The 23,993-nt window shown below is 19.9% G+C and overlaps 4 protein-coding genes across 4 annotated transcripts; 1 reads left to right on the top strand and 3 right to left on the bottom strand.

Annotated features, from left to right (window-relative positions):
* Positions 1 to 211: 211 nt before the first annotated feature.
* PADL01_1250000 (THO complex subunit 2, putative) lies at positions 212 to 9,505 on the bottom strand (the record flags this gene model as incomplete). Its single annotated transcript, XM_028683482.1, has 5 exons — positions 212 to 563; positions 1,107 to 1,209; positions 1,403 to 1,519; positions 1,598 to 1,674; positions 1,800 to 9,505. The coding sequence occupies 5 exons, from the start codon at positions 9,503 to 9,505 to the stop codon at positions 212 to 214; spliced, it is 8,355 nt and encodes a 2,784-aa protein (XP_028539655.1).
* A 1,192-nt stretch (positions 9,506 to 10,697) lies between these two features.
* PADL01_1250100 (apicoplast dimethyladenosine synthase, putative) lies at positions 10,698 to 12,569 on the bottom strand (the record flags this gene model as incomplete). The annotated part of the gene is made up of 1 exon (XM_028683483.1): positions 10,698 to 12,569. The coding sequence occupies one exon, from the start codon at positions 12,567 to 12,569 to the stop codon at positions 10,698 to 10,700; it is 1,872 nt and encodes a 623-aa protein (XP_028539656.1).
* An 887-nt stretch (positions 12,570 to 13,456) lies between these two features.
* On the top strand, positions 13,457 to 13,963 carry PADL01_1250200 (rRNA-processing protein, putative; the record flags this gene model as incomplete). Its single annotated transcript, XM_028683484.1, has 1 exon — positions 13,457 to 13,963. The coding sequence occupies one exon, from the start codon at positions 13,457 to 13,459 to the stop codon at positions 13,961 to 13,963; it is 507 nt and encodes a 168-aa protein (XP_028539657.1).
* Positions 13,964 to 14,456: 493 nt separating this feature from the next.
* On the bottom strand, positions 14,457 to 23,654 carry PADL01_1250300 (osmiophilic body protein; the record flags this gene model as incomplete). Its single annotated transcript, XM_028683485.1, has 1 exon — positions 14,457 to 23,654. One exon carries the CDS (start codon positions 23,652 to 23,654, stop codon positions 14,457 to 14,459), a length of 9,198 nt encoding a protein of 3,065 aa, XP_028539658.1.
* Positions 23,655 to 23,993: the final 339 nt, after the last annotated feature.

Raw genomic sequence — 23,993 nt, forward strand, 5'->3', positions numbered from 1 at the left:
TTTATATTAAAACAATTATAATGTAAATATGGAAAGTTATAATTTATATAATTATATATTTATTATTATTATTTTTTTTTTTTTTCGAACAGCTAAAATGGTTAGTTTTTTTTTTCCTTTTTTTTTTTTATGAACAAGACAGGTAACAAAGGCAAAAAAAAAAAAAAAAAAAAATTATAATTATATATATATATATATATATATATATATGTTATCTTTTAAAAAAGTTAGTATTATTTTTATTTGTCATATAATTCTGAATGTTCGAAAAATTGTTCTTTGTAGATATGTCGTTATTAGATGACGTATTATATGAATTAGCATTTCGATAATTTTGTTGAAATGCATAATTCATATTTTTTCCATAAATTATATTTCCATTATTAAATTTTGATTTATTATTACGAATATATTTATTATTCATATAAATGAATTTTCTTTGTACGTTTGGATAGTAATTCATATTTTTCCTTAAATTATTAAATATTTGTAATCTTCTTTTGTATTTGTTATCTTTATTTCCGTTTATAAAAATCTCATTTCTAGTTGATGTATGTATAAAACTGATTAGGAAAAGTATACATAAAAAAAAAAAAAAAAAAAGAAAATGGAAAAGGAAAAAAGGGAGAAAAATAGAAAAAAAATTAAACATTAAAAAAAAAAAAAAAAAAAAAATCACATATAAAAAATTAATATGCATACACACATATATATATATATATATATATATATATATAATTATGACAATATCTAATAGGAATATATATCTTCTTATATATTTGTATTAAATGACCACATAAAATATTATGTTAAAAAAAAGCATAATATAAACATAGCATATTGTTTTTTTAAAAAGATTATCCTGATTTTAATAAATTATAACTTTTTTTGTTCAAGATCAATTTTTTTTTTTGTCTTAACATGTTAAATAAATTCATTAAGGATTTTTTTTTAATATGACATATAACAAAATGGAATGAAAACATAATGATATATATATATATATATATATGTTTATATTTATATGTATATTTTTATAAGTTATAATGGACAAATTTTATGAATTAAAATATTTAAAGAATTGAAATTTCCTTTTAAAAAAATACTTATTAGGTTCCTGTGGAGGGGGTACTTTGTTGTTATAATTGTTATCCTTCATATATGGTTTAGGTGGAGGATTAATAGGATTTTGTACTATTGGATAAACATCTAAAGATTGTTAAAAAAAAAAAAAAAGAAAAGAAATAATAAAATGATAAATATAAATATATATATATATATATATAATTATATTTTTATATATTTATATTCATATATATATATATATTTTTTTTTATTATAAAGTTCATATTAAAGTGTAAGATATAAAAAAGGTTATATGCATGAATTATTAATTATTTACTTGGATTATATATATTTTTGGGCATAGGAGCAAAAGGTGGATTGGATGGAATATGGACAGGCGTTGAATTATTGAAAGGATTCATTGTAACATTTACGTCTGTATTAACATTATTTACTAAAAAGATAAAAATATATAAAATAATATTATATATATATATATATATGTATGTATGTATTATTTTTTTTATAGTACCGCTTGTTCTTGAAGTGCTTTGTTTAACTTCTTGACTTTTTACTGGTAAATCCTTTTTTTCACCTACGGAACTTTTTCTAAAAAAAAAAAAAAAATATACACATATATATATATATATATATATATATATATATATATATATATACATTGTGTGTAATATATTTTTCATTTATTTTTATATATATGTTTCAGATTTATGTACCTGTTTTTCTCCATCATTGTCTTCAAACTATTAATTGATATAACAATATCTTTCCATCCTTGATTATTTGCAAAATTTTGTAAGTTTTCAAGATACGTTTTTATTGAATTTTTAATTTTGTATGAATATGGAAATGTATTTAAAAATCTGAATAAGAAGATAACAACCGATTTTGAATTAATCCACGATTTTTCGAAATTATTATTTTCAAATAATAATGAGAGTATAGTTTTTTCCCACTTGATAACTTTTTGAATAATATTATTATGAGTAATTGTATCTTTTGATTGAAAATTGAGAGTATAACTAAAACATGGATTTTTATTTGATACATTTTGAAAATATTTAATATCTTCACATAATAAATATATATATGAAAAGAAATCATTAAAAAATATTCCTATGTTTAATGCTTCTTTTTCTGTACATGCATTAATTAATGGCATTAGCATTTTTATAAATATATATACTAAGGTGCATAGATTAAATAATGGTGTATGTAATTCTAATAATATTTGCATAAATTTTGAACAGAATAATGAATCTTTTTCACTGTTTAGAATTCTAGGTGCTATTAGACATTTTATAAAAGCTACAAATGTATTTAAACTAACTTTTTGTGGATCTACCCAATGTTCAACAATATGTTCTAGATATTTTTTAATTTGTTTTGTATGATTTATATGATATTCATATTCATTTTTTAAATTATTTTTTTTTATATTTAATTTTTTTATTTGTTTAGGAATCCATTTATATTCGTCATTTTTTTTATTTTCTTCATAATATTTTTCTAACTTTTTTATATAATTTTCATACTTATCTAATACTTTTTGATACTGTTTATGTGGAACATATATATCTGATATGCTTAATCTCCAATAAGTAAGATAAAAATTAATGTTTATGCCGTTCAATTCTTCTTCTTTTAAATATTTGTCTACTATTGGCATTAAAAGTATTTTCCACAACAGTTCGTTTACGTGATTAAAATTGGGATCGTCGTATTTTTTAATTTGATCATCCGTTTCTTCATTGATTTTACTGATAGGAGATTCGCATTTGAGAGTGTCACATAAAGGAGTTTCACATAAAAGAGTTTCACTTAAAGGATTATCACATAAAAGAGATTCACTTAAAATATTATCACTTTTAATATTATCACTTTTAATATGATCACCATTTGTTTGTTTTGTTTCTTTCAAATTGTTTACATTTCCTTCTTGCTTGATCGAAGTGTCTGATTGAACCTCCTTAGTTGTAGACGTCATATCTTTCTTCATCACAGATGTATTATTATTTTCATTTTGTTTTTCCTTTTTAGTGTTGACCTGATTAATATTATGATTATGTTTATAATTTGTTTGCTTAAAAAATGGAAATGCAAATCTGGTTATATGAAATGATTGGGATATATCAAAAAACTGAAAGATGTGCAATATATTAGGTATATATGAGAAATATAAAGATGGTTTAATATTAGTTTGTAAGAACTCAATAAACTGTAACAAGACTATATGTATTTTATCAACCATGGCTGATAAGTTTCTTAGATTATTTGTATTACTATCAAATAGATATTCATATTTAATTTTGGAAAGAATAAAAAATATTAAATAAATATAATTTGGATTTAAGAATATTTGTATAGCATTTTGAATACATGCATTTTTTAATTTTTCATCTTCTTGTTCAATTTGTTGTATATATTCATATTCAGTATTATTAATTTTTAAATTAAAATTTTCTTGTAAAATCATAATTTCTTCTTTAATTAGTTTGAGTCCACATTGAGCATTCAATTGATCTTCATTTAATTCTTGTACATCTAAAGAAGCATTAGTATCAGCATATATTTCAATTAATTTTTGAATATAATCTAAATCAAAAAAATATCCTGTCATAATATCTGGATATTTTTTATTAAGTCCACTTAACACAGAATGTTCGATTCTATTTTTTTCGTAATATTCAGATTGATCATATTCTTGCTGGTTATTTATTAAATCATATGGATTAATATATTCATTTGGATATATATTAATATAATTTATGAGTACATTTTCATTATCATATATTAATACATTGTGTGTATCACTAGTGGTAACGCTATTATTATGAATATAATTATTATTCTCTTCAGTTACATTTGACAGTTGATTAGTTTGATTCATATGGTTTGATATATAAACATTTGCATCTATCACATTATTATTATTATTATTATTATTATTATTATCATATTGTGATGAGTTGATATATTTTTGAACTTCATTTTTACAATGATTTAACAAGAATAATAATAATATCTGATTAGATATATAAGATTTATTTTTTAGATATACATGGTCAGATGTATGTAATTCTGAAAATATTCTTTTAAATATAGATATAACCAAAGGATAAAAATTAACAGATGGATGTTTACATAAAAATTTGGCTCCTACTAATGATATATTTATTAATTTTTTTGGTTTAAAAATAGAATCATCAATAAGTTCAAAATTATTTATATTATTAGATTGTTTATTTAACTGATAATTATGAACATTTAATAATTGTTGTCTTTCTAATATTTTATACAAAAAGATATCACTAGAAAAATTATGTATATTTTTAATAGATTCAGATAATGTAATAATCATATTATTATCAAATAATTCACATTGTTGTAATATAATATCTGAACAATCAAATGGATTTCTATTAATTAATTTAGTAAATTCAGATAGCATACTTTCCACCTTTGGATTATATCTATCTTTTAATATATCAGAAGTGATTCTTTTAATAATTTTTCTTAATTTGCATTTAATTATTTCGAAATTTAAATAAGATAATGTAATAATAGAGTTTTTATGTTGATATACAAGTTTAAATAATTCTTTATTATTAATATTATCATTATTAACTGATATGTTTTTATTATTTATCTTAATATTATTTACATTTTTGTTGTCACATTTGTCTTGGTCATCAACTGGATCTTTAACATTTATACTTGTAATTAAATTATTATTTTGTATATATCTATTATTACTATTATTATTATTATTATTATTATTATTATTATTATTGTTGTGGTGGTGATTTATTTTATCTGTCGAATTTATCTTACATTTTATTTCATATCCTTTCACGTTTTTTAATTTATTCAAGTTTTTTCTGCCCTTTTGTAATTTTTTAAAAAATTTAAAATATAATTTATATCTATCTGATGCAGGTAATAATTTGAGAATATTCCATATATCATCATTAATACTTTTGTTTTCTTCATCTTGCTCATTATCATCATTAATAATAACAAAAAAGAAATATTTTATAAATAGTTTTTCAAAGTTTGGATGTAGTTTTTTATTTGAATCATTTGAATTGATTATACTGTTTGCATAAAAAAAAAGAATACGAAGAATTCTTTTTAATAATGATTTATATATAAATCCAAAATAACCTAAATATTGTAAAAATATTAAAATAAATTGCATAAATTCTTCTATATTTTTAATCTTTCTTAAATAACAATTATTTTTTTGATTATCTAACAAGATGTTATTTATAACAACACTATCGTGATTCAAATTAGTCATGTTAATATTATTGTCATTATTATGATCATCGTCACATTTTGATTTTTTTCTTTTTTTTTTTTTATCATATATTTGGTTTTCTTTTTTTATATTATGATTTACATTTTTTTTAATTTTTTTATTTTTTATAATATCATCATCAGAATATAATAAATTATTAGATATATGTGAAGAAAATTCATAATTACTATTTTTTAATGATTTTATAAAATAATTCATATTTATAGTTTCATTTTTTATATTATATATATGATTATTCATCATATTATTTGTTTTTACATTTATCAAATTTTCTTGCTTTACATTTTTATATAAATATTTTTGCTTCCTTGTTAATAAACTTTTAATTTTTTTTTTTTTGTTTTTTATTTTCTTTTCATTTTTAAATAATGATTCAATATATTTCTTATTTTTCTTGATAATTTGAATGGATTTATAGCTACACAGTTGTGACCCACACAAATTTATATTACAAAAAAAGCATGGTGTTTTAAAAGTATTGTCATCACTATGGTTATTATGATGATGATCATTATTATTATTATCATCACTATGATTATTATTATTATTATTATTATTATCGTTTATGTCTTCTTTTTTGTGTGTATGAATATTTTTTATTCTCCTTTTAGAGTTCCATTTTTTTCGTTTCAATGATGAGTCCTTATTTATAATATCTTTAACATATTTCTTCTCAAAGTTCATAATAATATAATAGATTAATTTTGAGAATGCAGAATGTATATAATAATTTAAATATGGATTACATTTATATGTTTCCATGTGTTTAATTACAGTATGTATTAAACCCCATGCATTTAATTCTATTAATGATGATAAAAATAAAAATTTTGAATTCTTGATAAAAAATAATCTAGCCAATACTAATAGATAAGGATCACTTTCTAGAAATACATAATTAAAAAAATTAGGATATGTTTTATAATTTGAATTTATATTTTCTATTCTGACTTTTAATTCTCTTTCTATAAAACATTTAATAAAGTTATCAAATGTATTTGATTTATTGTGAATTAAGTCATATAAATAATATTCAATTGGATCTTTATTATTTAAACATTGGATATCATCATATTTTTTTTTTAATTCCTCATCTTGTGTATTTAATAAGAAACTTATAATATGATCATATAAATATAAAGGATTAGATTCTTCCAGAATTTTTCTTGAATCTTTACAACTATTTAAAAATTTATATTTAGGATTATTATTTTTTACAAATGAATCTTTAAATGATGAAGAAAATGTAATTTGATTATATTCTTTTTCTGATGAATGATTAAAAGGGATATCATTACAAATATTTTTGATATTTTTCACATTTTTGATATTTTTCACATTTTTCACACTATTAATATTGTTCATATTATTTGTATTAATTTTATTATTTTTATTGTTCATATTTGTTGTAGTATTGGTTAGAGTCGATGAACCCTTTCTCTTTATTACTTCCTTGGATTGAGTTGTATATGTTATTACCTTTTCATATATATTATGCAAGTCATTTATATCCATTGGCATGTAATTATAAAAAAAAGAAGAGACTTTATCAGGATTTGAATTATCATATTCTTTGTAATATTTTTCATATAATTCTTCAAACATATTTTTTAATAATATATCATTTGGAAGTAAATGTGAATAGAAAATTTCGAAATTTAATAAATCGTTAAGAATTAAAATAGAGCACATCTTAAAATAATTATGTGTAAAAAAATTATTTTGTGTAAACATAAAAATAAAATTATTATTAGAGTTACCATTCTGATTATTTGATGAGTCAACAATATTATCATTATTGTTACTATTATTATTATTACTATTATTATTATTACTATTATTATTATTATTATTATTATTATTATTATTACTTGTGTGGTTAATAGTATTACCAGTACTCATATTACTCTCATTAATCGTATTATTATTATTTTCGTTCATTTGATTAGTCGTATTTTTATTTTCATTTTCTTCATTCTTAACATTCATATTTTTTAATTTGATCAAGTCCTCCTTATATAATTCATTTACATAATTATTTCTAATTTTTAATTCTAAGATAATTACATCAGTTATTATTTCCTTTGAATACATAAAAAATAATGGCAGCAGTTGCTTTTCACTTTCAATATTTTGTTCATAAAAAAATAAAAGTATAGATAATATTCTTCTTGGACATAAATTATGTAAACCAGATATTAAAAAGATATCATTTTTTAAATTTATTAAATCATTACAATAATAACAATTCAGATGTCTTTTCCATAATTTTTTCATTTGACCATAAGAATTATAAATATTTTGGAATTTATTTTGGAATTTATTTTGAAATTTATGTCCTGTTTGAGTTGCTTCTATTTTTGAGGATTTATTATTCTTTTGTTTTACTTCTACATTTTGATCCCATTTAATTACTAATTCGTTTAGAATTTTTTTAAAATTTTTTTTTTTTTTTTTTTTTTTTTGGTTATTATATTGTTTTATTTCATTAGTATTCTTTGTAAAAAATTTTTGTAGAAGAAAAATAATCTTTCCATATGCATTAATATTTTCATTTATAAGATTATATATAGAAATACTATACATATTTTTGGTTTTTAATTTGGTTATAAGTTTATATAATTCTTTATTAAATAAATTTAATTTATCTATATTTTTACATTCTATAAATGTGGCTGCTTCTTTATAAGAAATAATATTTTTATCTTTTAAAAATTTGATACAACAAACTATAATATCTTTATATTTGTTATATTTTTCTTTTTTTTCTTCTTTAATATGATCAATAATTTCTATTAGATAATGTAAACTGTTTAAAATAATTTCTTTGAAAGGAATAATTAAATATTTTTCTTTTAAAACATCATCATTATTATTATAAAAAGAATTGACTTTATCATAATGTAGATGATTTCTATTCATATTATTTTCTTGTTCTTCATTATATGAAGATTTTATATCATTTAAATTATATGTATTATGATTAGATATATCATTTTTATTTATTGTAGGATTATCGATATGGTTATTATAATTATTTGGAGTGTTCTCATCATTTGATATAAAATCCCCACACTTGTAATTATTACTATTAATATTATTACTATTATTACTATTAATATTATTACTATTAATATTATTATTATTGTTGTTATAGTGTGGATGTTTTTTTTTTAAAATATCTTTTAGATCCTTAAAAAATTGCTCATTTATAGAAAACAATTCGTTAAGAATAAAATCCATACCTTCCTCCACAGATATCATATCATTAATTATATATAAAAAGAAATCGAAATAAAATAAAGAAAAGATTTTTTTTATTTTATAAAAATAACTTTTATATAAGAATAAATTATTTTCATCAAAAGGACCTTGTAATAATTTATTGTTATTTCTTTGTAGACATTCAATATAAGTCTTTTTAAAAATATTATCATGATTACTTTTTTTTTTTAAAGACTCTATAAAATAAGAAAATAAATTTTTTAAATCGCATTGTTCTTTTAAAGGTATATTACAAATAAATTCATTTGAATTAATAAAATTATAATTTTCATCTATCTTAATAAAATCATTCATATTATAATTATAATTATAATTATATATATTATCAATATAGTGATGTGAATTATCTTTATTCTTATCATTTGATATATCTAAAAAAAGGTTTTTATCATTTTCACTCTTCCGTCTTTTATTTATTTCTTCCATATTCTCATTATTATAATTATCATGACGTTTTCTTTTAAACAATTGTAAATTATCTAAACAATTTTGATTATTCTCATCATTTATATTTACATTTACATTTATATGATTATTATAATTATTTATTATATTATCATCATGCTCATCTATTTTTTTTTCTTCTTCTTCATTCTTATTTCTATATTCATATTCACATCTTTCTTTTAAATTATTTTTATATTGATCATTTCTATAAAACAGTTCTTGACTTTCTTTTATTTCTTCAAGAAGGTTGAAAAGTTTCTCTTTATATTTTTCTTTTATCAGATTAAGATTATTTCCTACATTATCTTTATCACAATATATTGGTAGATCCACCTCATGATTAAAAAATTCTTTCACATCCTCCATTCAAAAAAAATAAATAAATTGAAACATATCAAAATTGAATATATATAAATAAATATATTATATATATATATATATATATATATATATATATTATGTATTATTTAATTTTTTTATCTTATATTCAAATAAGAAAAAATAACAATATATTTAGGGCAAATATCTAATATATAAAAAGATGATAAGATAAAAAATTAAAAATATATAAACAAAATATATAATATATTTATATGTTTATATATTTTTATTTTTTTAACCTATTTATATATATATAATAAATATACATACAAAAAAGTACACAATTATTTATATTTAAAATAAATAAAATATAATATTAAGATGTATAATAAATAACAATAATTATAAATGTTTTTAATTATATATATATATATATATATATATATATATATATTTATATTTATATATTCAAAATATTTTCCATATAAATGAATATATTTATAAAGATAATATTAATTATTTTTCAATAAATCATTTATGATATTACTCTATGAATTTTTCGTTTAAATAAATTTAATAATATATAAATATATATTATAAGCCATATAGTATTATGATATATTTAAAAAAATATTATATATAATATAATTATATATATAGTATTCATTTATATATATATATATATTATATATATATTTATATATATGTAATAAAAAAATCACGTGAAAATAAGAAACATATATTAATATATAAATTTAAATTATATATGTAATAAATAATAAAGGCATAAAAAAAATAAAAATTAAACCAACATATAATATATATATATATATATATATATTTTTATTTATTGTTTATAATTAAGATCGCAAAATGTTTGAAATATATTTTATTATTTTATATTTAATAAAGTATCACCTGTTACAATATATCTATAATTATGTGTGTTGAATATATGAATTTATAATTTTTTGAATGAATAATTGTTTATAAGTTTATTTAACAAAAAAAATAAAAATAATAAAAATAAAAATAAATGAATAAATAAATAAATATATATATATATATATATATATATGTATATATATAAGGTTGAAACCTGACGCAAGTTAAAAAAATATTCAAAATGTGGAAACATATATTTTTAAATATATATATATTATATATATATATATATTTTTTTTTTTTTTTTTTTTTTTTTTTTTTTTTTTTTTTTTTTTTTTATGATAGTTTATTTTTAATCACCGTGTTTTTGTTTCCTCCATACCTTTGTTTGTATGTCAGGATTGAAAGGATATTTATGAAGAGGAAAAAGAATATTTGTAAGTTCAATAAATTGATGAGGATATAATTGTTGTGGTCTTAGATTTATGAATTGTTGAGGTAATTGAGGTATATTATATTGTAATAATAGATTTTTTAAACTACTTTTTAATTTTTTTCTTCTCTGTTGAAATGAGAATTTAAGAATTTGTTTAAGAAATAATAAATTACAATTTATATTTTGATGATAGGATTTATTATTTTTGAATATTATTTTCATAACAGCTGCTTGAACTTTAGGTGCTGGATAAAATGCTTTACTTGGTATTTTAAAAAGTAAATATGGATTTGTATATAAATTAAATAAAATACTTAGAATTGAATAATTTTTTTGATTAGGTGTAGCTATAATTCTTTCTCCTACTTCATATTGTATGGTAACAATAGCTTGTTCTATATATTTATGAAAATCTAATAAACAAAATAAAATTTGTGATGTTATATAGAATGGAAGATTTCCAATGATAGTTAATTTTGTTTTTTTATTTATAGATAATTCTTTATAATTTATTTGAAGTACATCATCATGAATAAAATCAAATCCAGGCATCGTTCTACTAATTATAGATAATGCTCTACTATCGATTTCTACACCTGTCATATTTTTATATTTATAAAATAAATATTTACTTATTTGACCTAATCCACATCCTAATTCTATAATTCCATTTCCATCGTTTTTTAGGCTTTCAAAATTTTCTACATTTATATTTTCTTCTTCCTTGAAATTATGATGATTATTGTATTCGTTTGTCTTATTTATTTGTTCTGTGGTTATATTATCAATAAGGTTGTTATTATATTGTGGTTCCTCCTTATAATATACATCATGAATATTTTTTTGATCATCAACATTTTTTTGTTCATCAACATTTTTTTGTTCATCAACATTTTTTTGTTCATCAATATTTTGTTTATTCAATACATTATTGTCTATATTCTTCTTTTCTTCCATTTCATCAGAGTGTTTTACATTTCCACTTTTATTATTTTTTTTTTTTTTTTTATTATTTTTTTTTTTCGTGTTTTTTTTGTCTTCCTGTTTCCTTACTACCATCCTTTTCTTATTTTGAAAATGTTGATGATCGACATTCAATTCTATAGCACTAATCATTTTCTTTATAATATTTGTATCTTTTAAATAATTTTGTCCTAAGCTTCTTTTAGGTTTGAATTCTCTAGCCGGTAATTTGGTTTTTAAATAATCTTCGTCTTTTTCATTTTGTTTTATGGGAAATATATTTATGCCTTCAAAGGTTCGACTAATCAGCTGATTCTTATCATCAAAGGATTGGATATTATACCCCTTGTCATTACAATCATTTTTATTTATATTGTTGTCATTTATATTATTGTTGACCACTCCATTATTTTTGACCACTTCATTTTTTTTGATCACTTCATTATTTTTGATCACTTCATTATTTTTGACCACTTCATTATTTTTAACCACTTCATTTTTTTTGACCACTTCATTATTTTTGTCTTCCTCTATTTGTGCTGTATTAATCCCTTGAACGTTCAACTCACTCTTAATATTAAATTCATTATTTCTTTTCCTTTTCTTTTTTTCATTATAACTAGAACACACAAAGAATGTGACGATCCTTCTTTTGTTGTATGAGAAAACTACATCGTTTATATAATAATGATTAATTATTTGGGGGTACAACTTTACATTTTTTTTATATGTTATTCCTTTTGATAAAACATAATTTGTTTTAAGAAGAGTAACCACAAGGAAACAAAATAAAGCGCATGATAATTTAATTGAACAATAATACATTCATGTTTTTTTTATATAAACATAAATATAAAAATATATATATATATAATATATATATATATAATATATTTATAAAGGCTTATAATAATATGAAACTATTAAGATTAAGAGGTTATACCCAATACATAAAAAAAAAATATACATATATATATATATTATATATATATTATATTTATATTTTTTTTTTTTTTTATTTTATTTTAAAAATAAATTAATTAAAATGTACTTATGAGGAAAAAATATATATCTCTTTTATTTTTTATTTTTTTTTTTTTTTTACACTTACAAGTATATCAAAATAATAGGAATATATAATAATTACATAAATTAATATATATATAATAAATATATTTATTAATTGTTCAACAGGTAGGAATAATAATATATACATATATATATATATATATATATATATATATATATTTATTTATTTATATAAGGTTTATTTTTTTTTTTCCATTTTATATTTTTAGAACCTCACTAAATTTTTTTTATTTTATTTTTATTATAATATAAAATTAAAAAATACATGACATTTTGATGACATCTATTTATTTGTTATGCATAAAAATAAATAAATATTAAGATCTATATATATTTATTTATAATTTTTTAAAAATATGCTTATATAATTTATAGATTAAAAAAAAGAAAAATATCAAATAAATAAATAAATATATATATATATATATATATATATATATTTATAATTTTATGATGTTTGCTTTTTTTTTTTTTTTTTTTTGTTATGTTAAAATAGTATAAATAAATAATAATATTTAAAAAAATATTTCTTATATATAATATTTTTTATTCATTTTAATGTGATTGATTGATTGTTTATTTTTAATTAATTTTTATTGTGATAAAAAAAAAAAAAAAAAAACATGAAAGAGAGAAATATTTTACAAGGAGTGACACCAGAACCATTATCAGTTTTAGATTATGTTGATAATATGTTTAATAAGAAAAAGAAAGATAAGGAATTAAAAAAGAGTTCATTAGATGAATGGGGTCATATGAAAAAAATGGAAAAGACTGAAGAAATAAAATTACAATGGGCATTATTACAACATGAAAATTTATATACTGTCAATGAATATAATAAATTAAAAAAAGATGAAAAGATGCCTGATTTTTTTCAAGTTGCTACTATTGTTAATAATAGTGATAAAATAAAAGTGGGAGGAGGAAAAGAATCTCAATCTTTACATACATCTAATAGAAGAAAGAAGAAAACTTTATCAGCACTACAAATGTTAGAAAGAAATGATGATCTTAAACAGTGGTGTATAAATAAATATACAAAAATACAAAAGCAAAAAAATATTGGTGGGAAATCTTTTGTAAGGAAACAAAAGAAACAATTATTGAAAATCAAAAATGGGAAATGAAAATGGAACAATAAAATAAAAATATAAATATGTATATATATATATATATATATATATATATATATATATATATATATATTTATTTATTTATATATCTTTGTTTTTTTTTTTATGTAAATGTTTAAGAAATATATGAATGTCATCTTTTTAGCGAATTAATTAAAGCACAAACATATATATAATATATATGTATATATTTATTTGTTTTATTTTTTTTGTATATGTTTTATAATATCCATATGCCTAAACATTTGAACAACACATAAACTTTCAAATTAATATCTAAAAAATAAATCAATTTATATTTATATTTATATTTATATATTAGTTGTTATGTTTATTATTACATGGGAATATTTTCTTTTCTATGATACAAAAAAAAAAAAAAAAAAAAAAAAAAAATATATATATATATATATATATATATATAAATAAATAAATTCATATATACATATATTTATTTATATATATATATCCATATATATATTTTTTTTTATAATTCGTAGAGGTCGAGACCTAGCGCGTGACACAGTAATAAGAATGTGTGAATTACTTCACGTGTGTGAATCCTCTTATATAGAAACGAATTATTCATGACATTAATTATAGTGACCCTCTTGTCTATATATAAATATAATTCTGATAATGTAGGGAAATATGTTTTATATTGATCTATATTTTTGAATATGTTATATAAATATTTAAATAACATATGATTATGTAAAGCATATTGTAATATATAATGATCAATATAATATTTAATATGTCTATATGTAGGTTCTAACTTATTTGAATCTTTTAATAAATTATTTATTGTTCCAAAAAAATTAGTAGATCTATCATAATTTTGAATACCGTGTGATATGTGCTTTGATATATATTCATCGTTTGGATGTAGGTTACCAATATTTTTTTCAAAATTAATTTTATTTGCTAATCCTTGTAATTGTTTTTGTTTTAGATCTAATTGTGCTTTATTTTTTTTATAAAAGTGTAAAAATAGATAATCTATTATGTGATCTATATGTATATATGTATCATTCCAATTCATGTGTATTAAATAATTATATGGTAGTTTTTTTAATATATGTCTTAAAATAAATTTTGTTATTTCTAATGTTAAATATTTGACGTTAAATATATCTATTTGAATATTTTGTTCATCTAATGGTTTTTCTACTAATGGTATATATTGTTTTATAAAAATGCTTAATATATCACTATTTATATTGATTCCATGTATAAAATCTCCATTTTTATCTTTACGATTTACATAATTATTATCTACACTATTATTATTATTGTTAAGATTTGCACTTAAATAATTTCCGTTGAGACCTTTTTCATAGTTATAATAATCATCATTTATATAATTATGTTTGATAACTGGATTTATATCTATAAATGGTTGTTGTAATATATTAAATATTTGTTGTTCATATGAGAATTGTTCTTGTGTGAAAGATCCAAAAGGTTGGCATTCATATATTTCATCATAATAATAAAAATTAAATAGACATAAAAATAATTTTTGTGAGAACTGTTGGAAATTCATATATTTATTCTGTAAATCATAATTTAAAACATTATTTGATTTTTCTTCTTGTATTAATTTTTCTGGTAATAATATATATTCTATAAATGTTTTTATAAATACATAATATAATTCATATATTGGTTGAGGTAATTCATATTCTTTATGTAATAGATTATATAAATATTCATATAAACGTAAAAAAAAAGTTTCATCTTGAACAAATGTTATATATTTTTTAAACATATATAATTTTGGGTAATCACTTATATTAGCTTCATTTGTTATATAACGTGAAAATAATAAACTTAATTGTTCTAAATTGATAGATTCTTTATTTAATAAATCTAATAATTGCTCAAATGAATCATTATCTATCATATCATATAAATCTAATTCTTCTTTATATTCTAATTTTTCATTAATAGTATCATATTTTATTCTTCTATTATATAATAATGGCATATTTTTAAAACTTGGATTTGTTTGTATAAGTTTGTTATATGAAGATTCTATAATATTTTTATTTTTTGAATAATTATATTTCCAAGAAAATAAAAAAGTTTCTAATTTATATATATTATTTTCTAATTGATAAAAATGACCATCCTTATGATTTGTTATATCTAATAATTTATGAGAATGTTGTAAAAAGTTTATTATTAATTTTTTAGTAACATCTATAAATTGATTACTTTTAAAAAAATGTAATACTACATTTTTTATATATGATGGTATATTATATATAAATTGATGAAATAATTTGACTGCATCTATTTTAAATATTCTATTTTGTAAGAATAAATTGGATGGAAGATATCGTTCTATAAATAATTTCTCAGTACCACAATATAATAAATAATTAATTTTATTTATTATTGTATGAAATAATATTAAAATTTTTAAATCACTTTTATTTATTATTTTGAATATATCATTATCAAAATAAGAAACAGACAAATAAGATATTCTCATAAAAAAGGAATATACTAATATTGCTATCATTTCTTTTGTTTTTCTATCTAATGTTTTCCCTTCAAAATAGGAATTAATTTTCGATCTAATATAACTAAATGTAAATAATTCTTCATTTTTTTTATTAAAAAAAAATCGTAAAAATATGATTAAAGGTGGTATTTCAAATAATTCATGTTCTTTTAAATAATTTATAAAAGTAGCACCTATATCATCATATTTTAAAAATGAAAAAAATTCTTTAAAATCAAAATTAGTATAATCTTTTAAACATTTTATATTTACTTTAATAAAATGTTTATATATAACAGAACGTAAACCAGGATTTAATACATAAAAATATAAAGTCAGTATTTCATTCAAATTAGCTCGATCCCATATATAATTAGCAAATCTAAAACGATCTCTTTCTTCATCATTATAATTATCATCAAAATATAATTCTTCTTTTAATTGAGGATTTTCTTCTATAATCTTCTCAAATGTAGAATATAAAAAATCTTCTATACCTTTTTTTATAACACTTTTTAAGGTTCCATAAAATTCGACATTCTTCTTTTTAAATTGTTCATATGTTGATGAATCTCCATCCATACTATCATTTATTGATTTTAAAAAATCATATAAAAGAGGATTATAATCTTGAACCTCAAATGTATGTTGAGGTAATAAAAATTTCAAAACATAATTTTGTATTTTATTTTTTATTTCAATCCTTTTGTTATAATTTCTTAAGATATATAAATATTGTAATATATAAGATTTATAACTAATATTATAATTATTCTCTTTTTTTTCTTTCAATTCGCTTTGTTCATGTAATTCTAAAATTTCCATATTTATCTCTATACCCAACAATTCAAATAATGTATATAAATATAAATTAAACCATGCTTTGTTTATATATAATATATTAGAACTTTCTAATATTCTATTTCCTATTCTTATCAAATCTATTATATTTATAGAATTTGGAGTCTTTTGTAAATATTTTATCAACTCTATTATAGATGTATAACTAATATTACTTTTTTTTAAATATTCATTTATAGTATCATTTATTTGATTTATAAGTAAATTCTTATTTATATTTAATTTACTATGAGACAAAAAATTCGATAAACTACCTTTAATTAATGATTTGCCTCCAAACATTATATGATATTTTTCAAGTTCTACTTTATCAAATAAATATAATTTCCCTTTTTTATTTTCATTTACAATATTATATAATTTATTATTCATATATTTGTTGTATTCATTCAATTTTTTTGTTCTTACATATTTGTCATATATATTTTTATTCAACACATATGTATCTTTTATCTCTCCAAGTTTGTAAGGAAAATTATTCTGATCCTTAATAACTCGAATATATCTTTTTTCATTAGACTCTACTATTTTTTGCATATCATATTGAATTAAAATTGGAGATTTCATAAATATCTTTTCTCTACCTTCCTTTGGCATATTATGATAATTCAGTTGAGCATACGAATGAAAATATGAAACATTATTATAATAATTATTATTATAATTATTATTATTATTATAATTATTTTTATTATTATTATTATATTTTATTTTACTTTTACCTTTATTATCATATATTTGTATGTGAGACACAACGGGGGTTCCATATGACTTTTCATATATTCTTTTACTTCTATCTATATAACGCTTCAATATAGTCATATACCACAACAATTTATCATAGGTATGCTCAAAGTGATTGTGATAAATTATATACTCCTTATATGTTTCTTTAACCACTTCTCCCTCTTTCTTCAAATTTGTATAGGTATCCAACAAATATTTGTGTAATTTGATAAGCTCAGGTTTTTTCTCATCACCTTCCAACTTTTTAAACTCATCAGGATCTATCAAGATAATACTTAAATCAGGTACTAGATAATGATACAAATGAATATTATTATTCTTAATATTCTTTAATATATTATATATATGTAATATATTTCTTTCTAAATATTGTATGCTTTCTCTTTTATCCTTGTCTTTTGAATGAACTTCTATCATTGAACTCTTACTTACTATTATGTTTCCATCCAAAGGTGCAGTTACCACGTCTCCTAAATCCTCTATCTTTTTTAATTCTATATAATGTTTAAAGATATAATAGAATTCTTCTAAATGTAAATAAAATCTATTCAATTCATAATAATAATTAGCATTATATTTTTCATCAGATAAATTTTCTTTATATACTAATTCTTTAAAATTATAAACAAATATTATATTATCATCATAATCATATATTTTTTGATCAAAACTCATAACAAAATGTCTTAAGGTGTCATTTATTACAGCTGTATTATCTCTTATCCATGTTATATAATCATATATATCTTCAGATACTGGAACTATTCTAGGAGCAGGCATAAGACCACTAATAATATCTGGAACTATCTCATTACTATTATTTGTTAGATAATTTATTTGTTCTAATGCAATATTTTTTTTTATATCTACTTCTGTTATCTGATCCTTTAGTTTACTTATCTCCAGGTCTAGATCTTTTAAAACTTGTTTTTTCAAATTATTCCTAATATTATTATTACTACTAACATTTATGTATTCACTTTTCAAATCTTGTATATCTTTAAATAATGTATCTCTTATTTGTATTTCTAATGTAACATATTTTTTTCTTTCTTCAAGTTCATACAAACGTTTCTCCAACTCCTCCTTTTCAAAAGACCATTCTTCAAAATCATGCAATAAAAATTTTACCAGATATTCTAAAGTAGAATATACATTTGATAATACATCTACTTTGGTTATAAATTTCTCTCTATGTATCTTACTTTCTTTATATAATTTTTCTACATAATGTTTAAAATGTCTTAAGTTTTTATATATCTCTTCTACTACATTTAATTTGTTCTGTAGTGATTCATATTGATCACTTAAATTATCTAACTTTTCTAGAATAGAACCCATTTCATTTTGATTATCACCCATTTTGTTTTTTAAACTTTGAATTTGTTCCAATAATAACATTTCCTCATTATCTTCAGACTTAATGACATCTCCATTTCTTTGTGATTCTACAATTGAAGTATCGCTTGAATGTTGTAAATCTAACATATTAGGACTAGCAGAAAAAGAACCTGCTTTATTTTTCTTTTTCCTTTTTGTTATTTCCAATTTTTTTTCTAAAACATTTAAATGTCTAGGTATGTTTTTATTCTGTTGTAATGCTTGGAAAAGATCAGAATGAAGATTTTCTAGTTGATTGTAATAAAGAGCTAAATCTACTTGTATTACAACATATACTTCTTTATACAACTCATTTATAGTACTTTCAATTTTATCTCTCATATGTTGTCTTATCTCTTGAAATTTGTGTTCTGATATAGTATCTACTTTATGATAATGTTCTTTAATTTGTTTATTAACTTCATAATCTAAATTACTTGATATAATTCTTCTCATTTTTGAATATTGTTCTTTATAATATTTTTTTTTTTCCATATATATGTCTTCTAAAACCTTTGTATATTCTTCTTCAACATATGTTGTAGTCATGTCTTTTATAAAACGAAGAGCATCTTTAAACTGTGCTCTAAAATCTTCTAACATTTTCATTTTTCTTTTACCTAAAACTTTTCTAAAATTTTTATAAAATTTACGATCAGATAAACGAACAACTTCACTTTTATATAAGTCTAATTTTTCAACTATTAGACTTTGAATAATAATATATTTTCCATTAGCTTTTTTTTGAATATCATCTAATATATCAATTACTTTATTTTTATATAATAATATATTTTTTTGATATTCTTTATCTTTTATAGATTCATTCAATTTTTGAAATAACTTATTACAATTTGTTTTTGTTTGGCTAGTCAAGTCATCAAATTTAGGATACGATTTAGATTTTAATTCTCTATATACATCATCAAATTTTCGATTAATTTCTTTAACATAATTTAAACTACTGGATATAGATGTATTATAAAGTTCTTCCATTTTTTCATGGAATGAACTAATAGCTGTATTATAATAAAAAGAATCTGGACTTCTACTAGCTGATAAATATTTTACTTCACCTTTTCCAACATCAGATTCGGATCCAGATTCTTCAGCATCTCTAGTTCGTAAAAATTCTAATTCTTCTAGATCATCTTTTGCATATTGTTTATCGAATTCTTCATCTTGTGTTACTTCATCTACTTCCTCTTTTTTTTCTAATTTGCTTGTTTCCATATCATGTTTTTGAATAGTCTCATTCATTTCGTCTTCTTCTGTTTTTTTCTTTCTTTCTCTCTGTTCTTTTTCTTCGTTAAATCTTTTTTTCCATTCTTCTTTCAGATTCTCTTCAATTTTTTTTCTCACTTTACTGTAGTCATGCTTCTCTTCTCCTTCTGATAGGGTTATAAATGAGGACTCATCAAGTACATTATTTTGATGTTTCTTATAAAATTTATTATAACCTTTGTGGTCTATATTGTTATTTTGTTGTCCATTTTTTTTTCTGTAATGTTTTATATTGTGGTTGTGATATACATTATTATTGTGATGACCTATAATATTTTTTGGATGATCAAGATAATGTGGTGTTATATAACTATGACCAAATAATTCCTTTTTATGTTGATTCATATTGTGAGGTGATATATCTTTTACGTCATGTTTATGGTAGGATAAAAATGAATTTTTATTTTCTTCGTCTTCTTCAGACCAATGAGAATTTTCTTCATTACTTTCAATATGGTCATTCCTTTCAACATCATCATTTCTGTCAACGTCGTCATTTCTGTCAACGTCGTCATTTCTTTCAACATCATCATTTCTGTCAACATCATCATTTCTGTCAACGTCGTCATTTCTGTCAACGTCGTCATTCCTTTCAACGTCGTCATTCCTTTCAACATCATCATTCCTTTCAACGTCGTCCTCTTCTTCATACGTAAAAAAAGAGTCGTCGTCATCCCCACCAGCTACATTATATGCGTCATCCTTTTCCTCTTCAGGATGTGCCATATCACATTCTTCTTCATGAGGATGATTAAAATTATCTTCATCTTCTGATATATAAAAAGATTCATGATCTTCTGTTTGTTTATCATCAAAATGATTCAATGTATCATCATTCCATGTGTAATCGTCTGTTATTGGAGTTTCATTCATTGGAAATAATTCAGGTTCATCTTCTTTAAATTTTCTGAGTTCATTTTCTTCTTCTTCATAACTATCAAAATCACCTTCATATTCATAATAATGATCCATATCATTTTCATTATGATCAAAATCATGTTCTAAATACTCTTCTTCTTTAAAATCTTTTAATGCTTGTTCTTCTTCTTCTGGAGTAAAATAATTATCTGGATATTCTGAAGAATCAAAGTGATGATCATCTGATAATGTTCGTCCAACTTGCTTTACAGTACTTACAAAATATTCTTCTAATGTTGATAATATTCCTACCTTTTCTATTAAAAACAAATTTAATAACTCATTTAAAAATTTATCTAAATTATCTATGGTCTTATTTTCTTTATTATCTTTTAGTACTTGATTTAATTTATCTTTTCCTTCAAAATAATCTACAAACGCATAGTAACTATCATGAAATAATATTATCAAATATTTAAAATGTAAAAAGTCATACGTACTATTAAATTCACTAAATAATGTTTGAGACCATGGAACTAACTGATAAGCATTATCATGATTCTTTTTCTTCAACTTTACATGTGGTAATTTATGTTTAAAAAAATGTCTTAAAAAATCTCGATATATTATTTCTGTTCTTAATAATAAATCATTATGTTCCAATAATAATGTAAAGTCGTTTTTTTTATTTATTGTTGCATATTGTGGTACCAAGAATATATTTACCTTATTTAAGAAATACATAAATAAAGCAGATATAACTCTTGGAGATATATCTACCCTTGTAATATTCATAATATCTACAACATGATGAATTAAATCATCTTCATTATAATTTATTATTTGATGTCTAGAAAATAGATAATGCAATAATTTAAAATCAAATGCATGTACCTTATATATTTGAAAAAAATATTTTATCTTCTCTTCTATTCTTTTTACATTTAATTTTTCTTTGGCCTTTTTTATATATTTTATACTTTCAATTATATTGTTGAAAGTACCATTTTCATTAGTATCATCATTTGATAAAAAAAAATAATCTTTAAAAAATTGATCTAAAGTAAAATTCTCAGACGAATATATATAATCTTCAAAATTATATCCATTTAATAAAATGTATTTTTTTAAAGAATTATATATATTCACATATGCATGTTTAAGAAAAAATAATACCTCATCCTTAGGTATTCTATTTATTGTATATAATTTATTATCTTCCTCTTTACATAATATATGTAATGCTCTTAATAAATCATAATAATCCTTAATATCGACATTATAAGCATTACTTACATTTCTTTCTTCAACATTAGGAGTATAAAAATGATCAAAGGAACTAGCTAAGCTATTTACTACACTCTCATCTCCTTTATAATTTATAATCTCTTTTAAATTAAATGCTGTACTTTTATTACCTGCAAAATGTAAAATATTATTCTTTTCTTTCTCTTCAGATGTTAATTCCACAACTTTAGGTAAGTCATATTCATCTCGAATTTTGCTTACATCTAAAATATCTTGATCTGTCTTTTTAGGGATTTTAATGCCAGTTTCTTCGTCTAATACCATATCACCTTCAATCACTTCTTCCTCTTCCTCTTCTTCTTCTTCTTCTCGAACTTCTAATTCTGGTTCTGGTTCAGGTTCAGGCTCAGGTTCTTTCACCTCTTCAGGCAATGGTCCCGATTCGGGTTCAACCTGAGGTACCAGTTCAGGTTCTTGAGGTCGTTCCTGTTCAGGTTCTTTAGGAGCAAAAGGAGATTCCCAAATTTCTTCCTTATCGCATGAATCTTCTTCAGGATGGTTTATCAAAGTAACATCTACATTATTATGTAGGTGATATATTTTTCCTTTATATTTATAGATTAAATAAGGAGGCACAATAATTATGTCATTTTCTAAAAGGTGAGGAATATCATCCGGCAATAATTTGCTTTCCTTAAGATGTTTAATAATGTTTTCAAAATTTAATATCTTTTTCCCATATATCAACTGAAGGAAGATAAACGATAAGAAAAAAAACGACAGAAACTTCATTTGGGAAAAAAATTATTTAAAAGAAATGAAAAATAATTTCTTAGATAAAAAAATTAGGGGTATAAAGGGAAGAAGAAAAAAAAAATAATAAAATAAAATAAAATAAAGAAATAGAGAAAAAAATGAATTAATATAATAAATAATATGAATGTAAATTTTAATCTGTAAAATTATTTACATATATATATATATATATATATATATATATATAATTATTTATAATGGTTTATATGTGAGTAGTATTTTATATTATAGAGGGGAAAAACAAGTTGGTTGTATATTAAAAAGATTTCATACGTTTGAGAAAAATTCATGATATACACATTATAAGTATAAGTT

Source organism: Plasmodium sp. gorilla clade G2 (assembly GCF_900097015.1).
Source record: "Plasmodium sp. gorilla clade G2 genome assembly, chromosome: 12".
Lineage (NCBI taxonomy): Eukaryota > Apicomplexa > Aconoidasida > Haemosporida > Plasmodiidae > Plasmodium > Plasmodium adleri (nom. inval.).